General features: G+C 39.2%; 2 protein-coding genes across 8 annotated transcripts in view; one reads left to right on the plus strand and one right to left on the minus strand.

Annotated features, from left to right (window-relative positions):
- Window positions 1-5,608, plus strand: part of HERC1 (HECT and RLD domain containing E3 ubiquitin protein ligase family member 1) — an 82,044-nt gene extending 76,436 nt beyond the window's left edge. For all 7 annotated transcript variants that reach the window (XM_026855671.1, XM_026855673.1, XM_026855674.1 and 4 more), the window contains exons 71-77: window positions 125-294; window positions 488-653; window positions 1,688-1,764; window positions 2,178-2,430; window positions 2,657-2,809; window positions 3,780-4,085; window positions 4,953-5,608. In XM_026855671.1, the coding sequence (XP_026711472.1) occupies window positions 125-294; window positions 488-653; window positions 1,688-1,764; window positions 2,178-2,430; window positions 2,657-2,809; window positions 3,780-4,085; window positions 4,953-5,138 (1,311 nt within the window). In that variant the 3' untranslated portion in view covers window positions 5,139-5,608. The remainder of the gene's footprint in view (window positions 1-124; window positions 295-487; window positions 654-1,687; window positions 1,765-2,177; window positions 2,431-2,656; window positions 2,810-3,779; window positions 4,086-4,952) is intronic.
- A 7,624-nt stretch (window positions 5,609-13,232) lies between these two features.
- On the minus strand, window positions 13,233-17,182 carry FBXL22 (F-box and leucine rich repeat protein 22). The gene is given in 2 exon segments (XM_026856177.1): window positions 13,233-13,926; window positions 16,110-17,182. Coding segments are annotated over 2 exon segments (780 nt in total). The 5' UTR covers window positions 16,544-17,182; the 3' UTR covers window positions 13,233-13,580.
- Window positions 17,183-20,303: the final 3,121 nt, after the last annotated feature.

The following is a 20,303-nucleotide window of genomic DNA, read 5'->3' on the forward strand; positions in this document are numbered from 1 at the left end:
AACAAAAAGTGCTAACTGGTCTTTTTTCTTGAAACATTGAAGTGCTAGTGAAGGTTTTTATTCTGTAAAGAATGGAATTACTATCCTGTATTAATATGTTTATTCTCATACTGCTTTATTGCAGAACAGTACATCTCATTACAATGCTGGGACATGGGGAATAGTTCAAGGACAGCTAAGGCCCTTGCTAGCACCACGAGTATACACGCTCCCCATGGTACGCTCTATAGGAAAAACCATGGTTCAGGGGAAAAACTATGGGCCACAGATTACTGTGAAAAGGATATCAACCAGGTCAGTATTGTTTTCACAGGCATCGTATTAGACCTTAAATGAATACCGATATCCATACATTTTCCCTAACTTTTGGCATACTGAGCTCTGTACAACTTTGTTAATCAAGTGACTTAAGTAGCCTTTGTGTGTTTGAGTTACATTGTATGACTCTGTCTTTTTCTTTTTGTTTTTTTTTTTTTTTTTTTGAAAGAGGTCGGAAATGCAAGCCCATTTTTGTACAGATAGCAAGACAAGTGGTAAAGCTGAATGCATCAGACCTTCGCCTACCTTCCCGTGCCTGGAAAGTGAAACTGGTTGGAGAAGGAGCTGATGATGCAGGTGGAGTGTTTGATGACACTATTACAGAAATGTGTCAGGTATGAAAAGTCTGTTAGTTCAAAATGCCTGGGTAGAGGTTTTATTCTCTCTGGTGTCTTAATATTCTTCAAATTGCCTTTTTGCAGCATAGCAAATACTTGTCCTTCAGTCCTGAGCCACATGAGAGCTGCCTGCTTAGTAGTGTCTCTGAGGATAAAGAAAACTTCCTAGATTGTGGCAAGGAGATGCCATAAGGCCACACTGTAACTGGTGTACAATAGTCCCCCATTCTGTCTAGCCAATACCCTCCATAAGAGAAGTTGTACTGTATTCTATGATTCCAGTACATTCCATGCATACAATACAGAAACATCTCAGGCAGGTGGTTCTCATATACCCGAAGATATGTGTCACCTCTCAGATTCAGTACTGGAAAGGTCAGTAGCAGAAAGTGCAGAAGTTCAGTTGTTCCTTAATCTTTCAGGAGCCTCAGAACCCAAAGAATGAGGATCAGTGAGGATGATTAGTGAGGATAATTATTGTATCTGCTTAGACTGGGACAGGGCAACAGCCATGAATAGTGCTGGAGGTGGCACTAGAGTTAGGATACAGGGTGGAAGAAACTGAAGAACTCCATTTATTAATGGAATTCTGAAGCCTGTAAACCTGTAAGAGTAGGGTTGATTCAGGTAAGGACTTAAGGCATAGTTTTTGGGGATCTTTCCTAGAGATCAAGTATGAGGTGTGATGCAGGTTCAGAACAGAACTCATTGGAAAATTTGCTTCTTGAAAAAGGTGCACTGGTAGCTTATGGCTTCTGATTATTTTTGAAACAGGTACCAGGAACGTATCAAAGAGCATTCACAGTAAAATAACAGTTACAGTCTGACATAAGGGCAGGTCTTGAAATAAAGATGCTTCTATAACTAAATCATCCCTTCCATGCTTGCTTTCTCTTAAATGTTTCACATGAATTTGTAAAAAGTTATCATTGCTATAATGGATTCTGTCTTGTAGTGCTATAATGTCATAATATTTCTGTAATAGGATTGTTATCCCTGTATCTAAGAAGGCTTTTTTGTTAATTTTTAAGGAACTCGAAACTGGAATAGTAGACCTGCTTATTCCTTCCCCAAATGCTACAGCTGAAGTAGGCTACAATAGGGATAGGTAAGTTGTCCAGGATTTGCTTTTATTGCAGAGGTTAGTGGGTGAAAATTAAAATCTTTTGTTAACTGTTTTATACCAAATGATTAAGACTTCATGATTGTGTCTAGAATATTTTTTCCTTCAGGTTGTGATGGTACTTTATTATGGAGGAGAGGGCATGGTTCTAACATGAACTTGCTGGATTGCTGATGGCAGAATTCAGAGTAACATCAAGAATGACAACCTTTGTGGTCAGGATTAGTTCTGCCTATCTTTACACCTAAAGATAACAATAATCTTATTTGGACATCCCTTACTGATCATTATGTCAACAGGGTTACTGTGCTGTGCTTAGAAATGTTCTGTCTTTTACTTCTAACAAAGTAGCATAGAAATTATACTAGTGTATTTTTACTGATTCTTTGTTCTTTCAGGTTTCTTTTTAACCCTTCAGCATGTTTAGATGAACATCTGATGCAGTTTAAGTTCTTGGGAATTCTCATGGGTGTAGCTATTCGTACAAAAAAGCCATTAGATCTTCATTTGGCTCCAATGGTCTGGAAGCAACTCTGTTGTATCCCACTCATTTTGGAGGATTTGGAGGAGGTAGATCTGCTCTATGTGCAGACCCTCAACAGCATTCTTCACATTGAAGACAGTGGGATTACTGAAGAAAATTTCCATGAGGTAAGATGTGAAAGTTGGAGCTTTTAGGGTTATTCTGAAAGCAGTTACTTTATCAGGCTGACCTTGACTTCACTATTTATATGATCCAATGTATCCATTATTGGGATAACAAACACTTCATATGCATTTAGAGTAGTTTGTGACTTCTTATAGTTCTAGATAGTAAAATAAACTAGATTACTAGAGTGACTTACACTGAACATACTTTTCCTGTTTTGCATAACAGATGATTCCTTTAGATTCTTTTGTTGGCCAAAGTGCTGATGGTAAAATGGTTCCCATAATCCCTGGAGGGAACAGTATCCCACTTACCTTTTCAAACAGGAAAGAATATGTGGAGAGGGCAATTGAGTACAGACTCCATGAAATCGACCGCCAGGTAAGAATCTTGTTGTGACACTATCCCCACTGTTGCTGTGAACGGCGTTTTCGATTTATGCAAGCTTCTGTTACAGTTCATTAGAGAATAAGAAAAGCTTGACTTTCTGCATCTCATTTAGGTCCCCGTGGCTTTACACCCCCCCACCCCCCTGAACTGTTCTGGGGTTTTGTTTTAAATTTGTCCTGTTTTTCTTAGGAATTTCTGAGTTGACGAACAGAAAACAGAACTTGTCTTACATTAGAGTAGGCAACCATCGGCCCCACTTGAGAAAATAACCTGCAATTAGACATAGCAACATAAGAGACTAGCTAAAGTAAATATTCTTGACAGACATTTAACTTAAAGCTGTTTCTCTTCTGATTTAGCAGAGAAACTACAAATACTTCATTATATTATTTTGAGAATCTTTAATTACCAATTTGCATACTTTGGGTATTTTTTCATTTGTATAGTGAAGCTTGCGAAAGCAGTATACTGATTACATGCTAGGAAAATTCTTGCCCTTTTTCTCAAGATATAGATGCACGCATGATATTATCTGTGTTAGAAAAGTAACTTTCTCATCAGAGGTACCAAATCCTAAGTCTTCCCGAACAAGTACTGACTTCTTACAAATATGACTTTGTTCCAGCTCAGATGTATGGTATTTACACAGTTTTTTTGGTTTAGCCATCATCATTTGTGTTGCTAACTTGTACTTTTGTAAGTTGTTCTGTTTTGTATCAAAACATGTTCTTTAACATGCAGTTACAATTTAAAATGCCTGTAATATTCTCCAGGATTTTGAGAGAGGATACAGCCCTTATGGGGGATGCATGTGTGGGAGGTTGTATTTGGCAGATGTTCTGCAATTCTATCTCTTTATCCCATTTCTCTACCGATACATTACTTCTGCATTTGGATGGTACAGTAAGTGGTAGAGATAAGACAATTGCACTTCAGGTGTCTCTTCTCTTTTGGGCAATAGGTAGCTGCTGTAAGAGAAGGAATGTCTTGGATTGTTCCCGTTCCTTTGTTGTCTCTTCTGACTGCCAAGCAGTTGGAGCAAATGGTCTGTGGAATGCCAGAAATATCAGTCGAAGTTCTGAAGAAAGTTGTGCGATACAGAGAAGTTGATGAGCAGCATCAGCTAGTACAGTGGTTCTGGCATACCCTTGAAGAATTTTCAAATGAGGAGAGAGTCCTTTTCATGAGGTTTGTGTCAGGAAGATCTCGATTGCCAGCCAACACAGCTGATATCTCTCAGCGATTCCAAATAATGAAGGTTGATAGGGTAAGATCCTGCTTTTATTTGTTGGGGTTTTTTTATTCCTGTCTAGTGTAATCTGTCCTTTGACAATGGGATACAGGTTTCCATAATTGTAAATTTACAGAAAAAGTATGGGATGGGATATGTTCTGAGCTACTACAACCAAACATTTTGTGTAGAAGGACATACACTGCATGAATTGCATCTTAATTCTTTTGATGCATTTGCTATGGTTACATGATTGGAGTTCAAGACAAATTCTTGCACGAGAAACAAACTGTCTTGTATTGTAACTTGTCCACAGTCATGTTCTCTTCCAATCCTTTTTTTCAAGTGATAATTTTCACTCTTTTTGAAATCTCTGTAAGTGGCAACATATGACCACTATAGTGAACTCTTTAACATCTTAAAACCACTGTAATGAGTTTACAGTGTATTACTTTACATCCAGGATGCATTCATTTGGCATTACTTTTGGGTTTTGTGCAGTGAAAGCACATTCTCTGTGAATCACATGACTTAAAAACTTACCAAAATCTAAGATAACAGTGTTTTGACTGTCATCTTTGTTTGTTAAGGCACACTATGGTATGTCATTTAAACCTTGCTTGGTATCTTCCAGTGGGCTGCTAAATAGTGCAGTCATTTTTGTAGTGGGTTGAATTATTTGCAGAGCAAGTAATACAGCAGTAGTTTTGCACATACTTAAGGGTGAAGCAAGCGATGTAAACAAGGGAGTCTAGTTTGCTTCTTAAGAGGAATTTTGAGATAGAATGTGAAAATGCTGAAGGATAGAGGCAAGGAAGGGAGGGAGCAATGAAATATGGATATGTTGCATTTTTTACTTCATTCACAGCTTAACAGTGTCCCACCTTTTATCCATTTCCACAGCCTTACGACAGCTTGCCTACCTCACAGACTTGTTTCTTTCAACTGAGGCTCCCACCTTACTCCAGTCAACTAATCATGGCAGAGCGTTTGCGCTATGCAATCAATAATTGCAGGTCTATAGATATGGACAATTATATGCTCTCACGAAATGTGGACAATGCAGAGGGCTCAGACACAGATTATTAACATTCTGTGAACAAAGTCATCTTTTACTACAGATAGTGTCCTAAGTCCAATTCATTGTTGACATAATTTTACAGTAACCATAGATGTTTTAGGAGCATAAAACCAGGTGTTAATAGACAGTGGCCACATTTTAGTTACTCTAAATGTAACAAAAAATTAGATGTTTTTATTTTTTTGTGATTGTAAAAAGAAAAAAAAAGGAAAATGAAAACAAAAAAAATATGAGCAGTAAGTTTTTTCTCCTTTTTTGGTCACTTTTGATAAGTTTGCATGGAGACATTTTGGTGCATTTTTGTTGGGAATAGTACATTTGTAAGCCCTCCCAGTGAACATGAAGAGTTGTACATTGTGTATAATTGTTCATTAGCAAGGACAGTTTTACATGAATATTCACATATTTATTTTGTTTTAATTTGAATTGCCTGTGCAGGGTTCCTTATGCAGAGAAAAATAAAGCAAATTCAAGAATCGGTTGCTTGTATGCATTTGTGAACTGTGATTGGTTTACTCAATCCTTATACTTTTATATTTTGTCTCAGGAAATTATAGCATTACAGTGTTTAGACAGAATGTGACATTTGAAGCATCTTAAAAGTGTTTATCTTCAACAAATCTGATGTGTAGTAGTACTGTGCTCTGCATTCTTAATGTCTTTGAGGTACTGGCTTTTTTGGACAAACCCGCTATTTATTCCTTGTACTTCAATACAAGTTAACGTTGTACTTGGTTCCTTCTTGAATTTCATTTAAACATTTTTCTCCTTCAGAGTCGCAACTGTTGACAATAATAACATACTGCCACCTTGACCCAGAAACTTTTAAATCCTTTGTCCAAAAAAAAAAATCATATTTAATATACAGCTTGATGTCGTTGATTCCTGATCAGAGTATTAAAAAAATTTAAATGAAAGTGGCAGGGTAGTAGTCCAGGATGTGGATTTTATATACATTCCTAGTTTATGCCTTAGGTTTTAGTAAATTTCATGTGTTTGGTCTCATTTTGTTGCAGCTGTAATTATATTAAGGTCAGCAGGTGTGGCTGACACTGTAGTGTTTCTATTTGGTTAGGACAGTAACACACTGTACAAAGAAATCTTTGTTCTGTGTCTTAGGGAAGTGCTGAAGAATAGGTAATTTCCCAGTGTCTCTATCAAAAACATGATTTGTGTCAAACTACAAATGCTGCTTGGTGTTCAGGAGCAGGAGTTACCTGGGCTGAGGAAAGGGGTAGAGTCTGTCCCCGGGTCAGTCACTGCTGCTCTGCCCTGATTTCACCCCTTTGTTCTCACTGAACTCCTTGGTAAGGACGCCGTGGGGCCTGAGGGTGGGCAAGAATATTTATTGACTTCATCTCACCTGGGACGACAAGACTGGTCCACCTCAGTCTGGAGAAGAAGGTAGAACTTCCTGATGTTTTCTCTTACTTGTTTGTTGTATGCTAGCAGGGATTGATAGGGCAACTGCCCAGTTGTCCGAGAGTGAACTGGTGTATTGCTGCCAGCTAATAGTGGACAAAGGGCTGACTTGATAAGCTGTAAACATTTGCATATCCGGGTTTTATCTGGTGAACTTCTTTCAGTTAGGACTAGTTGTTGGCTCATGAAAAAGACAGAAGGTTCTTGAGCTATGACCAAGAACCAGACTGCAACATGAAACATCTGAAGGGGGACTTTTGGCAGTTTTGGGAGAAAGAAGGATTTAGGGCTCTGAAATCATGCAGACTGATTTCCTGCCTCATTATGTATGATGGTTCTAAACTGGACTGAGATTTTGGTGTCCCGTCACTATGTTATGGGGGAATACATTCACATCTTGGTTTAAATTTATAGGTGTAATGCATTAAAAAGATAAGATTACAAATAAAAGGGGATACTGCTGTATAAAGTCCTGTATTATTACTTGCTACACTTCATTTATGTGTCTGAAGTAGTGCTGCTAATTTGTCAGTCTGTTTCAATTAGGCACAGGAAATAATAGAACCGTGCCTAAAAATTACAGTTTTCTATGGACTGTGCAGTTGGCTTCTTGGATAATGAGGGTATTTTTGGAGGCAGTTTACAGTGAAGCGAAAGAGGATGTTGATATTGGTAAATATTGATGTTGATTAAAGGATTGTGCTTGATTGCTTTAACTTTGACTTTATTGATTGTGCTTGTCCTTTGAATATTCTTAGCACCATTAAATCTATCAAGCGCTTAATTATTTTTATTTTATCCTGCTGTTTGTTTTCACAAAAATGATATTGTGTATATGTTCCTTTTAACCTGCTGATTGACATTTTTCTGTTGCTCAGGCATCTGAATGAGACTGGAATCATGCTCAAGTTTCTTTCATAATGCTTCTTATACATAATTGCATACAAAGATAAAGAATGTGAAGCACTGATTAAATCCTACTATTGGAGATCATCTGAGAAAGTTCTAACTTGTCAGTTTAAGGGTATACTGTGTATGCAAACCTTGCCCTATTTAGAAAGGGGAATAAATATTACCAACGTATATCTGCATTCTGTAGTCTTAAGTAGGTCATGTATGCAGTTATTTAAAGAAAAAAAAAAAACACGCAACTCAATCTTGTAACAAACCTTCCAGTGGCTGCATTGTTGCGCTAGCCAGAGTTGGCCGTAGCAAGGTGGACTGCAAGCAGTTTACAAACGTCATACCTCATTTCCTTTCCACCTTTCAGCACTGGATGGGACATGTGTGTATGACTGAAGCAGGGAGTATCAGTGGTAACAAATGCATACCAGAGGTAAGAACAGGTGTGGGACAATGCATGCATCTAGACTCAGTTCAAATTAATGGCCCAGTAAGCTTAGAAGTGTTAAATTCTAAACATAACTAGAGAAAAACAGCTTGAAAAGCTTTAGCCACAGAATTAATGTGCTGGGTGGGTATTATATGGGAAAGGACTTAGATGCCAAAAGCATGTGGCTCTTGTTGAACATGACTGCTGTTTGCTCCTGCTTACTTTTTTTGCTTTACGTGAGTAGTACCTAACCTTTCCTTACACCTCAAATAACTCCCAAGAAGCATTTACTCTCTCTGCTTTATAAAGCTGCTGCTTCTTGGAGCCCATAATTCCTGTTTCTTGCCCTTTTTTTACCGTGGGATTAGATAATTTCTTCTCTACCACCTCTGGCATTTCCACTTTTTTCCTACTTTTTTTTTTTTTTTCTTTCCCACCTAGGAAGTATTATACATTCCTAGCCCTCTGAGCTGTTGGGCTATCAGACAGCTGGATAGCCCTTTGAAACGGGTAGACAACAGAGAGAAGATGAACAGCCAGTCCCTGAGACTAGAGATAGGCAAGTTACTTTAACTGAGTAAAGCCTTGCTCTTTCTGGAGCTAGTGGCAGTAGTGTAGGTTCATCTGACAGAGCTGGAATGTAGCAGTAGGTGGAATGTGTCTGTCATGCTGAGAGGGAACAGGTAAGAGCAGAATGTGTTCTTGAACACATTCTCCAGGGAAGAGGCAAACAAGTGAGCAGGTCAGGTGATTTAGATCTGTTGTTTAGCTCTTTTGACTGGGTGAGTAAACAGTTTTACTGTGCAGCAGAACTTAATTTAATTTCCCTTTACCTTATTGCCAAGCTGAACTGTATTATCACAGCAGAAATCTGAAGGGTCTTCTGGATGTTGCTTTTCCCCTGTTGTGTAGGAAAAGGCACAAGCTTTTGATAACAAAGTTGTTTGCCACTGGCATCTGATAACCTGATGCAGTTTCCAAGCAGGTGTCTCGGTTTATGCCACCTTTCTTTTAGTACTTTCATAAAATGATAGTTAAGAAGCTTTCCTCCCTCCATGCCTGGTAAGTTAAAGTTAGGGTCTGTGAAGAGTAAAAAATGTGTCAGTGTTGTTATCTTTGACAGAATTCAACTGGCTTGGAAAAATTTATTATTGATGCTTAAAAAATTTATCAACACAACTGTGTTCAAATCTTGCATGTCCATGAACAAATACGCCCATTCAAGGAGGGGAAGAGCAAAGTAATATGACTTTGAGCATTTGTACACAAGTAGGCAAAGGAGCCAAGTGGGAGAGTGCTCCAAGGCCCTTCCTAACTTTCTAAAGTAAAAAACCCACAAAAACCACAACACCGCCACTCCCCCAGTGTCTTGGTCCTGATAGAACACTGGCAAAAAGGCATAAATAATATGTAGACAGATGCAAACTGCTTTCATGTCTTGTAGCTAATTGAAAACCTGTTAGGTGTTACTTCTACAGAGATATGTCTTTCATCAGCAAGTGCTCAGAGAGCTGCCATCAAGAGGTGGTCTTTGGTTACTAATGTGACCATACAGAATTCCCCCATTGTTTTGGCTTGTCAGCAATATGTGAAACTGGTGGTTTTTCACCAGTTGCACCTCCAAGGTAAGAATTGTGTCAACATCCCGATTTCCACATCACAGTAAGTTTGTTCAGCCCAGCAATCTCCTTTCCAAGTTGTAAATGCTGGTTTAAGACTGCTGTTTGTCCTTCCTGTCAGTCCTTCCAGTTTTTGTTCCTTACTTTGTAGTGCATATGGGTCTTAAATTTTAGGAATGAGTTAATGAAATACCAGAATATTAGTGTCATGCCATTAAATATCTGTAAGTTGTGAAAATGCAATAATGAAATTATTTTCTTTGTCTTCTGGGTGAGTGTTTCTTACAGATACTCATACTGATCAAGTATTTCTCAAGAATTTCAGCTGTTTGACTAAGCTTCTGTAAAGCTGTGATTTATTTCTTAGCTCAGCCAAATTAGTATCAAAGGATATTTGTGGATCAATTAACCAGGATGGAAAAGAGTAAGTATAATCACTTATGTTGAGAGCTGTAAAGTCAGTCCTCTTTCCATTTTTTAGGCACCACATAAACAATGTTTCCAGGAGTTCATAACATCAGTTCTTGCAGAGGAAAGTGTAAGCCCTAGGAGTGTAGTCTTATTCAAATATTTCTGCTGAGATTGTTCAAAACTTACTTTCTTAAAGAAACTGATTAGAAACAGTGTTTTAGGGTACTACTCTCACAGTAAAAATAGGCTTCAAATGGAGTTTTGATAGCATGTTTACTTTTTTTCCGTTCAAATGTGAATGAAGGACAATGTATCAGTTGTTCTTCCAAGACCAGCTGAGGCATCTGAGCCAAGTTATCCATTATGACACCCCAAGCTTTTTCTCTGTATAGCTTTAATATTAGGAGCAACAGTATTGTAAAAAGAATACAGTGAGAAATTGGAAAATCAAACTGATTATTCCTAAGTAACTGAGGCCTAACTTCTAAACTGTATAAATGAGTTCTGATGCCAATGAGAAGGGGAAAAAGGTCTGCTTTACTTCAGTAGTAGTTTTTCACACTTTTTGAGAGAGCTGCTACAGACATGCTATTCTCTAAATGTAAAGAAAAACATGTATCATGACAGATACTTGTGGCAGCCTTTTATAATGCGTTAAATAGCAATTTAAGAAGTCACAAGTTCTGTTCCTTAAGAGGAAAATCTAGCTTTTGTAGTCTTCCAGTTACACAAAAGATTAAAATGTGGACAAGCAGGAATTTTGCAAAGCTATACCTGTAGATACAACTGTTAAAATGCAAAAAAGCTATCAGATTATTTTGAACCACGATAGTCTTGATATGCTTGAATTCCAGTGATGTAAGTTCCAGTTCATGTGTTTTTAACTAGCAGATTTCATCTGTGTTTTGTTACCACTGCAGTAAGAATAATTATCAACAATTGCCCCTCATGTAAATGAAAAACAGGCTTGCTATGGTATATGCACATAGATTGTTGTAGTGACAAAGTCTTGAGTAGTTGTATAATGGAACAGTGTTGACTCTCTTTATGGGACAAAACAGTATTTCCAAACATTAACATTTCTAAATTTGCTTTAAGGACACACATCCTCAGATATTCCTACTTTATGTAAGGTTTTAGTTTAAAATGAAATCCTAACTACTGTAGACTTCATTGTGACTTAAGCTGAAACTATTCAGGATCCATAGAGTTTGTCACCTGGTCTGTGTGCAGCTTTCTGTTTGACGTCTAAGCTGAACTGACATCTGGTCCTCTAGAGGAAACTTATCGGTAGCCAGATTTAACCATCAGTCATTTTTTGTAAGGGTAAAGTTCTTAAGTGGATTATATTGAATGCGGGAGAAGTTTAAGGTGAATAAAAGTTCAGCTGCAGAGTCAGCAAGAATGGGCAGGATTATATATTATGTTGAGCTCTCTAGGAGTCAGAATTCTGAACTGCTGTACTTGGCGCTGGTGAGGCCACACCTCGATTACTGTGTTCAGTATTGGGCCCCTCACTACAAAAAGGACATAGAGTTACTCGAACATGTCCAGAGAAGGGCTACAAAGCTGGTCAAGGGTCTGGAACACATGTCCTGTGAGGAGCGGCTGAGGGAACTGGGATTGTTCAGTCTGGAGAAGAGGAGGCTGAGGGGAGACCTCATCACCCTCTACAACTCCCTGACAGGAAGCTGCAGAGAGCTGGTTTGAGCCTCTTTAGCCTAGTAGAAAGTGACAGGACAAGAGGGAATGGCCTCAGGTTGTGCCAGGGAAAGTTCAGACTAGATATTAGGAAGCATTTCTTTCCAGAACGTGTTGTTGGGCATTGGAATGGGCTGCCCAGGGAGGTGGTGGAGTCCCCATCCCTGGAGGTGTTCAAGAGTAGGGTCGATTTGGAGCTTAAGGATCTGCTGTAGGGGGGAACTGTGCTAGGCGAACGGTTGGACTAGATGATATCCAGGGTCCTTTCCAGCCTAGATGATTCTGTGAAAATGGAAAATAACGGAAAGCAGAATTTGAGGACATGTTCCCACATAGAGTGAAGCATGGGGTTTGAGACAGAGTGCTTTTTTAAAAAGTATGCTCTACTTCAAACAAAAGCCTGAATAATTCAAACTAGATGATCACAATGATTTTTCTGTATTGTTATACTCAGACTCAACAAATAAAACTTTTGATAGGTAACTGCAGTACGGCTGACACAGTAAGGTGGCACTCAGAAATATTTACCTTTCCTCAGGTCAAAATCTGGAAGTGCCTTTAAGTTTCAGAACATGGTGTTACCAGTCCCGAGTACTCAATACTGTGACCAAATCCCAGTGTGTTGCATCAAGGCAAATTTTATCCAGCAGAATGAAACTGTGCCAACCTTTGGTGTCAGATTTGTAGATGATGCCCTAGCCAACACTTCATAAAACAAATGTTTCACTTCCCTGTAGCAGAGCAGCACGCAGGAAAGTGACAGTCTTGTGGTTTAGGATGGAAATAGCTATCTGTTTTTGCCTTGCAGTGAGAAACAAGTGTTTCTCCACTGTAGTGTGTTCCTAATTTAGCATTTAAAGCTACAGGTTGTAAGTTACTGTCTTTTCCCATAGGTTAGTTCTGCAAACTAGAATTTGTTCGTATGTCAACTTTAACAAATAACTAGGTGTACCTTGACAAAGTACATTAAACAAAGGGTCAGACTGTGTTGTGCACATGACCATGCATCCCTCATTTAATAAATGACAAATCGGTGACAAATGTTAATCACTGAGGAAGGGATGGCTGTCAAGGTACTCTGCTTTTGCTAGGAAGAGCTTACATGGCATGATGATCACCGTTAGCAGTTAGAGTGACCCTGTGGATATATCCTTGAACAGAATGTGTAAGTCACAAACAGTTCCCCAGGCTCGCTCTGCTGTGGCTTTATGCCCTTTCCCATTACAGAAAGCAAGGGGGTGCACTCTCAACCTCGTTACTCAAGAGGAGGGTCCCTCACTCTTTGTATCTCTTCCATTAGACATAAACTGTTGATCAAGTCTGAGACTAAAATTGGATCCAACTGCACCTAGGCTCCATAAGGGGCTTAGAAACCAAGGGGGTCTACTCTCAACCTCGTGACTCAGTGGGAGGGTCACTCTTACTCTGCAACGCTGGCCTCTGTGTGAATCATTCTAACGTGATTCTAACTCAATTTTCCTTTGTATGTTTCTTCCATGCAGAGTTAATAGGGTGAACCTTGCCATCACATTTATTGAACCTTGTTCAAACCACTGTTAAACTTTGTTAAATTCCATCAAATTTATTGAACTATCACATTATTATTTTACCCCAATTAAAACATACTGCTGCTTCTCTCTTCTGTGAGGTGCATTCCACTCATCTGTGACAAGAGGATAACAGAATTGCAGTTTTCAGCCTTAATCGGATCTAGCATTTTGTGACAGCAGGTTTTCCAGTTTCAAGGAATAACAAAAGTCAAACAGCTTTTTTTCCTTAAGACTTTCCTGGTGGAGATGCATGTCTTACCCCAGTGTAGCCTTCAGAAAACTTAGCAACTATTTGTTTGGACTTAAACCAGAATGCAGGAAAGTAGCCACAGCTGATTGAAGCAGTGCTACCCAAGGGGAGAGTGGAAGGAGTGAAGTAAAATACCCACACTAAGTTTATACAATTTGTTACACTTAAAGCTGAATCAATTTTCTTGATGCTTTTTCAAGCATCAACTTTTTTTCTGGCTTATTGTCTGGAATCATGTTAGCACTTCTCTCTGCTCTCAGCATTACTGAAGGACATTTTTCCCTGACTCTCTCTAGGCCTGTTTGTGTTATGTTCCGGCAGAAATCCACATGGAGTGTTTGCAGTGATCCCCCATAGAGGGTCACTGCTTCTAGTGTCTGGTCAGTGATCCGCACACAGTTTTCCAGTTTGAGTGTCTTGAGGTTTGGGCAGTTCTTGAGCAGAAGCAAGATGCAGTCATCTGTAACGTGGCCACATCCAGAGAGGGTCAGAGATCGCAGGTTTGGAGATCTGAAAACATGATCATTACAGGTGAGATGAGGGGAAAAATAAGTACTAGAGCTTGGAGAAGCTAGTGTTGTCAAAATAGGAATGTTAGAAAAATACTTCCGCTTCCATCAGGAGGGGTGTGACTCTGTAAGTAAGTGGGGGCATATGTTGACCTTAAATCTCAGCTTTATTATTTGCAATACTTCTTTGCTTTTTCTGTTGGTAGCAACATCCATAGCTCAGTTGGCATAGTGGAGAAGGGGACATGGACACCTACTTAAGTTGCAGCTTCACTGCTTTTTCTTAAGGATATGCACAGTGCTGTGCTTCTCCAAGCAGGGTGAATGAAGACCCAGTAGAGATGAGATTCAAGTCAGGATGAATTTGAGGACAGTTGAGTGAAGAAGCTGCTGTGTAGACACGCGGAGCATGGGCAAGTAAGATACTCCCACTCTTGATTTTATGGGGGTTAATGGGTGTCTTTCAGCTCCTTGAATTTACTGTGCCAGCTACTGCCTGAGTAGTGGTGTTTGCACCCCACATCACACTCAAACCCTCCTTCAAATCACTGAAACTGGGAAGAACTCTACTGTAAAACATGGACACAACAAATTTTAAAAGCTTTCTTTTTTGTTGATTGGGTAGATCTGGGAAAGTGCAGAAGAGCCTGTTCCAAGACAGTGTGTTGATGCCTGTGTCACTGCAGGGTTTTCTTTTGTCCTTAAAAACTGGTACATAACACATTCCTCTTTCTCTACACCCCCAGCCCATCCCCCTGCTGCTGTTTGACTTCACCTTTTGAGGAGGGTTAATAAAGTGAGTGCGTGATCTTTTTGTTCTACATTTTTCCTTTCCACTTAAGAACAGTTAGGAAAGCAAATGTTTTAAAGCAGGCAAGGTCAAAAAAAGGCTCTGACCTGTCACCCCTTGTGGCTTCATCAATAGAATAAAGCTACTCTGACTTCAGGAAGAAAAGCTGTATAATTAATTTGCCTTTTTTGATTTTTTTATGAACATGGAGATTGCTTAGTACCCAGGCTTTGCTTTAAATCTTGTCCAGCAACCAGTTTGGGGTTATGGGTTCTGCAAAGAGAAAGGCACTTAAACTGTTTCTGCAGAGCTGTGGTCCTGTGTCGTCCTCCTGAATCCTAATCTGTGAGGGCAAAAAAATGCAAATACCATGTGGTGCTATGGTAGACATTCAGGTGCCAATGTGAGAGAATACTTCCTCCTACACCCTCCTTTGTAGGCAGAGATGTGCTTCCTAATGATACTTTGCTAATTAATCAAATTTTTTAGTCAGTTGTTCTGGAACAGTTACTTCTGCATTTTCATACTTGCAACTTAACATTATGTTTTGAACCTACATTTCAGCCCTTGTTTTGAGACATTGCACTGTTTCTGGTTCTCACCAAGACACTGTGTCCTATCAGTATTCTGTAATTTGCTGGAGTTTTTAAATTGTGGCTTCTGTGCTGTGGCATGAGGTGTGCCATTCCGGGCTAGGCACTGACATGCCCCTTCCAGCTCTCATCTAGGACCATGGCCATCCTCAGTGTTACTGAACACGAGGATTGTCTCTACCCCCTTTTCTCCTCCCAATGTAGGGTGGTTTTTGTTTTTTTTTTTCCTTAAAGCTGCTTTGTAGCAGTAAGGCTGTTATAAGAAATGGTGTGCACCTGGAACTGCTTTTCTATAGTGGTATTTTCCTTTACTGTAATTTATAAAAAGCTTAGATAGAGTTAAATTTCAGTATAAAGACAATAGTTATTTTTTAGAATGAGACAATTTTGGTGTTTAGTAACATGCTTAATCAACTTGTTTTTGTTATGACATATATTCATTATTTGAAGCCAGGTCTTTCCTCTTGTCCCTCCCCCAGGACAATGCCTGGCATGCCAGACTGGTAGGTTTCAGTGAAGCAGCAGTGTAGTAGGCAGCATTGCACTTTCTATTCTTTAAAAAAAAAATAAATTAAAAAAAAAGAGGAAAAACATAGACTTAAGCAAAGTCAATATGAAGCATACACTACTGCCACTAGAAAACCAACTTAGCACTGTATTAAAACTGCAAAGTCAAAGCACTCACGTACTCAATGCTCCATTTCAGGTAGGAGGTATGGAGTAAATAGCGCTCATTGTCTTATTTCTAGGCAGTTGTTAACCTTTACAGCAGATGTAAAGTTTCAAACCCAAAGAACGTACCTGTTGCAAACTTCTAGTAAAAAATCATTGACAGTGTTTTCATGCCTGTTACAGAAGTCTTTCTGGAAATTGTTTTTCATCCAGTCCTCAATGTTACACACCTTGACTCTGTCTGAATACCAGCAGATGGATAAGTATTTTAAAGCAGGTCCCAGGAGAAAATTATCCTTCTTTAGTTCCGCTGGAGAATGGAAGTTCAACAAAGACCACAGTAAAGGATCCTGAAACACTTCTAGCAACTTGTGACATGTTTTTGCTAAACTTTTCCTACTATTTTTATCCAGAAAGGAAAATAGATGTAAAAGGCATTCCCGATTCAGCTGGGTTATATGCATAGCCAGTCAGAGCGTGTTAGAAAGAAGAGTGTCTCCAGGCCTTGTGGAATCAGGGCAGTGCTGGAGGGGGCTCAGAATCCCCAGAAGGCTGTTGCACATATATGGTTGTGGAATGGTGTTTATTTTTGGCAAACAACTGTTGCAGAAGCTAAGAACAGGGAAAGGAAAAGAACATGCATGTGTGAAACTCTTGTTCTGTTTCTACAAGGGAATGGAATGGACATGTAAAATAGCAGCACTTGGCTTTCACAAAATGCTTCCTTAAAAGGGATTTCTTTCCTTTTAGGCACTTATGAAGTTAGCAAAGTTCTTGTGCTGAGTTACTGAACTGGGGGTGGGGCGGGAGGTGTAGCTACAGCAGCAAGGAGGAGCTTTGCCAGCCTCTCACAGCCAGAGGATTTGGCATTCCAAGCAGAAGGGTGTGTTTGCAGTCTACAGTTTTAGCCTTGAGTTGTTCGGTGATTTTTTAAGGTTGCACCTTTGCTTCAGTTATACTGGATAATGAACTTTCACAAACAGCTTGTAAAGTCTGCAGCTTTAATTGACAAGCCTCAGACTTACTTAGAGGCAGTTTCTTGCATGCTGTTATTTGAATAAACAAAGCTAGCTCTTCCCCCTCCGTTTGCAGGAGGAAGGTAACCATACACAGAAGGGCATGCATAGGAACACTGAGTCTGTGTTTAGCTGCTTGTAGACCTGTGCTTCTCATAGACGACTTCTATGAGCTTGAGTATACAAGTGTTCTTGTGTTGTTTGTTTTTTGTAAGTTTAGTTCTGTTACCATAGACTTGGCAGCTTTGGTGGGAAAAGGATATATAGAATTGGTTTTACCAAGAATAGTGTTTGGTTTCCATTAGTGAAACTGCAGCAGAGAGTCTCTCCAAGAAGAAAAATAAATCTACAGCAAATGGCAGTTTGGAATTAATAGCAATACTAGTGGTAGTTTATGCCAATCTTCTGTCTGGTGTTTATACAGGAAAATAATACATTCAACTAATTAGTAGATATTAACAGCAAAATAGCCCTGCAGGAATGAAGTGGCTTGCACCTTTTTAGTAGCTGGGAGATTTTATGTACCTATGCATTTTAACTGGTCCCACTTAACCCTGTCATCTACTGAAACAAACCCAAAGTTCACCTCTTCCTCCTTATCCTGAGAAGGCAGTTTGAAATTCAACTCTGAAAAACAGGATTTGAAATTTTTTGACAGTCTGCAACAATTATTTTAGCTTCCTATCTGTGGTTCAGTAATGTGCATGCTTACAGTATCTAAAAATGGGGATCTGTTCAATTCTTTAGAGTTAGTAATTTTCTATTACATATGGTAAGCTGCACTTAGCTGCCAGTCTTTCTGGTTTCATATCCTTTGTCATTTAACATTTGAAATGAGGAGGAGATTCCTGCTCCCCACTCATGCTCAGAAACAGGCTATGGAGAGTGGCATGAGTGCTTTATGAAACCACAGAAGGGACAAGAGTAGATGATTTCACATACCAGGTAAGCCAGTCACTGCAGAACAGCAGCTTAAATGGTGTGTCAGCTGGTGGTGGTCTTTCATTTTCATAGTAGCATTTTCACTTCTCACTCTGTCCCTTTCTACTTTTCAGAACTTACCTTCATTTTTGAGCAGGTTTAAATAGTTGAGACTGCTCAGAGTTGTATTACACACAGGAATATTATTTTTTAAAAAAACTAGCAGCAAGCAAAGTTGAATGACAAGGTTATCATTGCTAGGATGGCCTCTTCTCACAATCTGACCTAAAAATTAACAGCTGTTGGGTGATAAGGCCCTTGAAATGGCAGGTCCTCTTTGAGCTTAGATGCTAAATTGCAGTAGAGGTGTTAAACAGGGGGAACATTTCAGTTTGCTTTATTTTGTTTTCCCCAGAGCAAGGTAGAATACTCTGCCATCTGTGTGATTTACACTAATGATACTCTGCAAGCCTGTAGAAGGACAAGAGGAGTTTCATTTTCTAAGGAAAGGAGACACTTTAATGGCACATTTTCCATAAACACACTGTGTGCATGAGATATAATTCACATTCAACCTGGAAATGCTCCAGAAACACACACAAGATGAGCACAGTCAGTAATCCTCACTGAAAATTACACACTAGGTTTTAATGGTAAACAATTACAACTATGGCACTACAGTACTTGAGGATATCCTAAAGCACATTGGAATCAATTTTCAAGGTGCCGATTACCTCAGCAGTAAGACATAGACACATCAGTAATGAAACATCGTTGGGAAAACTTCTGAACACCACGCGTTATGCTTTCCACTGATTTAGTAAAATCCTTGTAAGCGGCCTTGGGCTTTTGATACAAATCCACTGTCCTTGCCTGTCTGAAAGTTTTAAACTCTCCTCTCATGCTGACATCTGTTACCACCTGGAAAGCACCTTCTGACTATACAGTGAGAAGGAGCTCCCTTGTAAGTGCCTTAGAGTTTCGCATAATGCTGCACTTAACAGCTCGCTATCCAATACACTAAAGCAGAAGTACTCAGAGCTGGACGTTTTGCAGTTTAGTTTTTACATAAATCTTGTCTCCAGTTGTATACATGGCTAAACAATTACTAACAAAAGGACAACCTTTGATCAGACAAATTTTGGTGAAAAATATGCAAGTCTTTGAACTGTAGAGAGTAGTTGTTGCTTGCAGAGCAGTCACAAGCAAGAAAAAAAAATCTTGCCAGTTAGTGTGTACTATGATCAGCAGTAAGTAGAAAAGAAACATTTGGCTTAAATGAAATGAGATATTCCCTGTCCCATCCCCCTGCTGCTGTTTGACTTCACCTTTTGAGGAGGGTTAATAAAGTGAGTGCGTGATCTTTTTGTTCTACATTTTTCCTTTCCACTTAAGAACAGTTAGGAAAGCAAATGTTTTAAAGCAGGCAAGGTCAAAAAAAGGCTCTGACCTGTCACCCCTTGTGGCTTCATCAATAGAATAAAGCTACTCTGACTTCAGGAAGAAAAGCTGTATAATTAATTTGCCTTTTTTGATTTTTTTATGAACATGGAGATTGCTTAGTACCCAGGCTTTGCTTTAAATCTTGTCCAGCAACCAGTTTGGGGTTATGGGTTCTGCAAAGAGAAAGGCACTTAAACTGTTTCTGCAGAGCTGTGGTCCTGTGTCGTCCTCCTGAATCCTAATCTGTGAGGGCAAAAAAATGCAAATACCATGTGGTGCTATGGTAGACATTCAGGTGCCAATGTGAGAGAATACTTCCTCCTACACCCTCCTTTGTAGGCAGAGATGTGCTTCCTAATGATACTTTGCTAATTAATCAAATTTTTTAGTCAGTTGTTCTGGAACAGTTACTTCTGCATTTTCATACTTGCAACTTAACATTATGTTTTGAACCTACATTTCAGCCCTTGTTTTGAGACATTGCACTGTTTCTGGTTCTCACCAAGACACTGTGTCCTATCAGTATTCTGTAATTTGCTGGAGTTTTTAAATTGTGGCTTCTGTGCTGTGGCATGAGGTGTGCCATTCCGGGCTAGGCACTGACATGCCCCTTCCAGCTCTCATCTAGGACCATGGCCATCCTCAGTGTTACTGAACACGAGGATTGTCTCTACCCCCTTTTCTCCTCCCAATGTAGGGTGGTTTTTGTTTTTTTTTTTCCTTAAAGCTGCTTTGTAGCAGTAAGGCTGTTATAAGAAATGGTGTGCACCTGGAACTGCTTTTCTATAGTGGTATTTTCCTTTACTGTAATTTATAAAAAGCTTAGATAGAGTTAAATTTCAGTATAAAGACAATAGTTATTTTTTAGAATGAGACAATTTTGGTGTTTAGTAACATGCTTAATCAACTTGTTTTTGTTATGACATATATTCATTATTTGAAG

This window comes from Athene cunicularia, assembly GCF_003259725.1.
Source record: "Athene cunicularia isolate RWA chromosome 10 unlocalized genomic scaffold, athCun1 chr10_part1, whole genome shotgun sequence".
NCBI classification, from domain to species: Eukaryota; Metazoa; Chordata; class Aves; order Strigiformes; family Strigidae; genus Athene; species Athene cunicularia.